Raw genomic sequence first — 6000 nt, 5'->3', positions numbered from 1 at the left:
AAGAAGGCCGAGAGTGTTGAGGCTATTGAGTACAAGGATCTCGTGCCCCTAAAAGTTGTAATGACCCACCGTTCGTCGGCTAAGCCTGACTCTTGGAATCAACCAAAGATAAAGAAGCAACAAGATGATGAAGCTGACAAAGCTATTCTGTCCAAGCTCTCTCGATCAAGTTCAAGCAAGTCCACATCTTCCACCCTCAAGTCTGATGCACCCACCAAAGGGCTTTCTGGATCGGCCGCCCCTCTCTCTCCCTCAATCAAATTAGACCTCAGCATGGCCTCCCCCGTGAAGTCTGTTGGGGGAAAAAGTCCATTGAAGAGAAGTCTACCGGAGCAGGTGCCACAAGTCGCCGCTCCCAATGAATCTGATACCCAGCTTGCCATCATTGTACACATTGCCAAGCCAACCCCCCTTGATGCAGCAATCAGTGTGAATGCCTAAGCACCCTCTGCTCTAGAGGTAAGTCAAATGCCCAAGCTAACCCCAATCCGAGAAGAAGAGGAAAGTTAAGCTACACCTCCAACAGGATCTGCGCCAGAGGTATCTCTGTTGTCTTTATCTTGGTAGTGGTAGTAACTGTACTGACCTTTAAAATTTTGCAGGAGGACCTAGACCCAATGGACCCAGTGGCCATGCTGCTTGATTCTCTGGACGACCTTCTCGCCTTAGGGTCACCTACTGCTCTTACTCTTGAAGAAGTTGAACTCTAGCCGCCCAGCTCCCCTGAAGCAGCAGCGGCGTGAAAAGTCCTGGGCGAGAACAACAACCTCTCAGTTGAACATATTCTAGATCAGAACTGGGCAGACTCTATGATTGACGCCCCCCAGACCATTATGGCCTTCCCAAGCTCCAACCTCGATCAGTGCAATGCAGCCCAGAGTTTTGTGGAACTGGTATGATTGATGGTTAACAACCTTCCTCCTGCTTTTCAGGCTATAAAGGACGAAGAGGAGAATTTGAGGCTGAAAACCACGAAAAAGAAGCACCTCACGATCATTGCGTCTGAGTTGCGTGGGTTCTAGCTAAAGGTAAAGTAGCTTGAGGCCGAACTGGTCGATCTAGAAAATCGAAGGAACACTATCTTGGAGGGGCTAGGCCAAACTAAAGGTGCCCTTGCAACTGGGGCTACATTGGCCGCTGCTGAGAAGGAAGTTTATCAAACAATCCTAGCTACGGAGGAAAAGCTATCGTGCTAGGTGGTCTGTGCTCGGGCAGAAATAGGCAGAGTCTAAAAGCTGGTTGACCAAGTGAGGGAAGACCTGGAAGACAAACCTGAGAAAGCGTGAAGTTTACAATTTCTTTTCACCATGACTGATTCATTGTGATTCGGCCTTTTGACTTTGTAATTTTGTGGCCGATTTATTTTCGGCTAGAACAATTCTCCCCTTTTTGTTTATATGGTTGTTACTCGGCCTAGAAATCTATCACTTTTGCTTCCCACATTGTTGGGTGATATTGCTTTAAGTACTTGTCGTTTAACAGCCTTAACTGCACTTGACCGTCCAGCGTTCTTAAATGGTAGGCTCCACCCTTCAAGACCTGATGCACTAGAAATGGCCCCTCCCAGGTAGGTGACCATTTCCTATACTTGGGATCCCTGCGACCAATTGGCATTACAGCCTTAAGTACCAGATCCGATTCAGTGAACGCCTTGGGCTTGACTCTCTTATTATATGCCTTGGCCACCTTGACTTTTTGGGCCTGGATTAGGTCGAGAGCTAATAACCGCTCCTTATCCAAATTCTCAAGTTCAGCTATCATGGAATCGGAATACTCTAGGGGAGTTAGCTTATACTGCCTTGCCACCCGCAAAGACTTCACGGTCAACTCCATTGGTAAAACAGTGTCCTGACCAAAAGTTAGTACATAAGGAGTAGTTCCTGTTGCTGTCCTCTTTGAAGTCCTAAAGGCCCAAAGAACTTCTAACAGCACTTCTGCCCAAGACCTTGGGTTATCATTGAAAACCTTTGACAAATTTATCTTGATCACCTTATTACTAGCCTCAGCCTGACTGTTACCCTATGCATAATAAGGTGTTGAAAAGGTAACGATCATACCATACTCCCATGCGAATTGAGCTACCTCTCCTCCAAAGAAGATTGACCCATTATCATTAGTAAGGGTTTCAAGCAAACCAAAACGGTGTATTATCTCTAGTTTCAAGAACCTGATCACATCAGCCTGATTGATCGACTTCATTGGTATAGCTTCCACCCATGTGGTGAAGTAGTCAGTGGCTACAATGACAAACGTGTGTCCTTGAGCTAAGGGAGGAGTTACTTTCCCAATCAAATCGAGAGCCCATCCTCTGAATGGCCACGGCTTTGCTATAGGGTGGAGCTGCGTTGTAGGTACTCCTTGCATAGGGGTGTGCCTTTGGCAGGCTTGACACCCTTTTGCATATCTGATGCAGTCCTGCAGGATGGTCAGCCAATAGTAGCAGTGTCATCTAAGCAACCATCTCATCTTGCCTAATGGGAGCCACAAATACCCTCATGTGCCTCAGCCATGACAAGTAGGGGACTCATTCAAGCTCAAGCACTTGAGTAGAAGATCGTCTTGGCCCCGTTTAAACAACTCTTCCCCCAAGAACAGATAATTCAGTGCACGATACTGTCTTTCGGTCAACTTTTGCATTGGTATTTTGGAGAAAGTGGATGACCGAAGACCTCCAATCTGGTTGAACCCCGTCCAAGCATCCTACTTCAATCAGCTCATCGTCTAAAACAGATGAGAAAGTTTTTCTCTAGATAATAAAAGCTTTTTCCATCTCACCCTCCGGGAATGTGACGCTTGAAGCAGCTTGGGCCAAACAATTAGCCACACTGTTCTCCGCTCATGGAATGTGCTTGACCGAAGTGTCGTCAAAGTTGTCCAGACACTGCTGGGTCATAGAAAAATATGGAAGCAAAGCCTGGCTTTCACAACGGTATTCCTTGGCCAAATGTTTGATGACTAATTGAGAGTTGCCAATGATTTCTACGTTTTTCACGCCTATAGCACTAAGTTTAAGACCGATCAACAATGCGTCATACTCGGCCTGATTATTTGTGCACGGGAAGCAAAGTTGGAAAGTGAGGCGAGTTTCCATGCCCACAAGAGACACCAAAACTATTCCTGCCCCTGATGAAGCACTGGTTCTGGAACCATCAAAGAATAGCTTCCAGGGTGATCGTTCAATGGTGTTAACACCTACGTCCGTACTTTCCTCTCCCAATTCCAATGGGGGATGCATTGTGAGGAAATCGGCCAAAGCCTGGCCTTTAACTGATTTCTAAAGAATATACTGAAGTGAGAACTCAGTTAAGGCCATCATCCATTTTCTTATTCATCTCTTAATAATCGGCCTGGAGAGTATATACTTGATAACGTCTGTTTGGCAAAGAACAAACACTGTCGTGGGTAACAAGTAATGCTTGAGTTTGGTACAGGTGAAGTATAGTGCCAAACAGAGTTTCTCGATGGGCACGTATTTCCTCTCTACATTGGTCAAAGCACTACTTAAATAATAGACAGCTTGTTCGAAACCGATCTCGTTATCTTGGGCAAGTAAACTGCCAATCGACTCAGATCAGGTCGAAACATACAGCTTGAGCGGCATGCCCTTCTGTGGTGACATCAACACAGGTGGCTCGATCAGGTACCGTTTAAGCTCCTCAAAAGCCTATTGATGTACATCCTCCCAATGAAATTCGTCATTTGGCCGAAGTGGCAATAATGGGGAGAATGCCATGACCCGACCGACAGAGTTGGAAATGAACCTCCTAAGGAAGTTAACCTGTCCCAAAAACTTCTGAAGCTCCTTGTTTTGGGGAGCTAGTGTCTGCATGATTGCCTTGGTTTTATTTCTATCTACCTCAATCCCTTTCTGGTGGATGAGAAAACCAAGAAAATTCCCTATTGATACCCCGAAAGAGCACATAAGGGGATTCATCTTCAGACCGTGCCATCTCATTCGCTCAAAATATTTACGGAGATGACCGAGGTGCTCATCCTGGTTCATAGACTTGACCACTACATCGTCGATATAGACCTCTAAGAACTGCCCAATCTTGTCATGGAAAATTAGGTTCATGCCCCTTTGGTAGGTGGCCCCAGCATTTTTCAACCTGAAAGGCATCACAACCCACTCAGATGTTCCAAGGGCTCCAGGGCACCTAAAGGTCATCTTAGAGACGTTTTCTTCTGTAATAAATATTTGGTTGTAACCTGAGTGACCATCCATGAATGATAAAATCTGGTGCTTCGCTGCCTAATCGATTAACATATCAGCCATCGGCATTGGGTACTCATCCTTGGGTGTGGCTGTATTCAGGTCTCGAAAATCTATACAGACCTTTAATTTTCCATTCTTTTTAAGGACGGGCACAACGTTTGCTAGCCACTGGACATAATGGGTTTTCCGAATGAAGCCTGCTTTAAGGAGTCCCTCAATCTTGTCCTTTACTTTCGCCACTACCTCAGACGTCATGTGCCTTGGGAGCTACTTGACCGGTTTATATCCTTCTAAGATAGGTAAACGATGTTCCACAAGGTTACGATCTAAGTCGGGCAACTCAGAATAGTCCCAAGCGCAACAGTCTTTATATTCTACTAACAAGTTTATAATTGACGCTCGAAAATCTGAATCTAGAAGACTACTAATAAAAGTTGGCCTCTTCGTATTTCCAGAGCGTAAATCGATTTCTTCAAGTGGATTTTGCACTTTGGCCAATGTCTCCTCCATCTTGGGTGTTGCCGGCCGTAAATGCTTCAATTCCAAGCCTTTACTATAGCCCTCGCCATCTACAGAACACTCGACCATATGGGCCTGAGTAAGAACTAGTCGTTGTTCCAGACTATAGAGGGATAGCTTCTTTATTATATCTACTGCTACGCTTTTCTCTCTGGCCTTCTTATCCATCGAACTTGATCTTGTTCAGCAATGGTCCGTCAACACCTGATGGCCTGAAAAGCTCAGAGAGGACTTAACTTAACTACTCAGCATCTTCTGCCACTATTGAAGCAGTCGCCATAGCCGTCAGTCTTCCATTCTTGTATTGACCGACGAACGTGATGGGGGTGATCTCTCCACTATAGAGCTTAGCTTCTGTGTGATTCGCATTCATGAGGAAAGGCCTGCTGTCAGCACTCACCCATTTGATCTTTCCTTTATAATTTCAGAAGACCAAAACTTGATGCAGAGACTACGGGATGCAACTGTTAGCATGGATCCAGTCTCGTTAAAGCAAGCCATTGTAATTGGCATTGACGTCCATGACAAAGAAAGCAGTCAGGGACTCTTTTCCCCCAATCCTTAAATCGATGGGGAGGATGCCCTTAGGCTTGGACACTCGACCCAAAAAGTTGGTGACCGAGACGTCTGCTAACAAAAGTTCGGCCTCTGCATGGCCTAGGCGTTTCATCATCCTTAAGGGGAGTATGTTGATTGCGGCTCTATTGTCCACTAGTACCCGTGAAATATAGTTATAGTTCATCAGGACGTTAATGTATAGAGGCTTCAAGTGCTGAGTCATCTCCCTAATCGGCCTCTCAAAACTCACGCTCGACTGGATGGATTGTTGCCCCTAGGATAACAGCTCTGGACTGGCCATACCCACTGACAACAAACCGTGGGAAATAGGACTTTCAATCATGCATTCTGGGTCTATTCCCATAATCAGGGGACCGCCATCTTCCTCCTCAAAGTCTTCATCAACAGCATCTATCACCTCACAGCTTGACTGGTATATTTGAGGCAGGATATAAACCATATTGACTGGGGCCTTCATCGGGACTGGGTTTTGATCGAAACTGTACCAATCATCGTCTGAACATACCGTTGGAGCTCAGAATCATCAGTGTACTCCTGTTTTGAATAATTGGATGTTCTCCTCTCGGGAGAAGAAAATTCCAATCCGGTCATGGCCCCTTCCTCCTATGCCGAAGCGAGGTACCCTGAAGCCAGCTGCTGATCCACTTTGATACTCGTTTTGGGCTCTTTACCTCGTTGTGGGGATG

At 45.9% G+C, this 6000-nt stretch overlaps 1 protein-coding gene across 1 annotated transcript; it reads right to left on the bottom strand.

Moving 5' to 3' along the window:
- Nucleotides 1-1413: 1413 nt before the first annotated feature.
- LOC122659543 lies at nt 1414-4471 on the bottom strand. The gene is made up of 7 exons (XM_043854646.1): nt 4266-4471; nt 3779-4109; nt 3588-3664; nt 3363-3480; nt 2855-3274; nt 2083-2415; nt 1414-2019 (listed from the first exon to the last, which is right to left on the bottom strand). The coding sequence occupies exons 1-7, from the start codon at nt 4469-4471 to the stop codon at nt 1414-1416; spliced, it is 2091 nt and encodes a 696-aa protein (XP_043710581.1).
- Nucleotides 4472-6000: the final 1529 nt, after the last annotated feature.

This window comes from Telopea speciosissima, chromosome 4, assembly GCF_018873765.1.
Source record: "Telopea speciosissima isolate NSW1024214 ecotype Mountain lineage chromosome 4, Tspe_v1, whole genome shotgun sequence".
Taxonomy (NCBI): Eukaryota; Viridiplantae; Streptophyta; class Magnoliopsida; order Proteales; family Proteaceae; genus Telopea; species Telopea speciosissima.
The sequence above is the reverse complement of the archived record's forward strand: the minus strand, read 5'-3'. Positions and strand labels throughout refer to the sequence as shown.

Excerpts from the sequence above, each read along its gene's own strand:
- LOC122659543 (XM_043854646.1), bottom strand. The coding sequence starts at position 4,471 with ATGACGTCTGAGGTAGTGGCGAAAGTAAAGGACAAGATTGAGGGACTC. Across the intron at positions 4,110-4,265 it reads CCAATGCCGATGGCTGATAT|GTTGAAAAATGCTGGGGCCA; the intron begins GTTAATCGATTA and ends GATGCCTTTCAG. Across the intron at positions 3,665-3,778 it reads TTCAGAAGTTTTTGGGACAG|GCTTTTGAGGAGCTTAAACG; the intron begins GTTAACTTCCTT and ends GTACATCAATAG.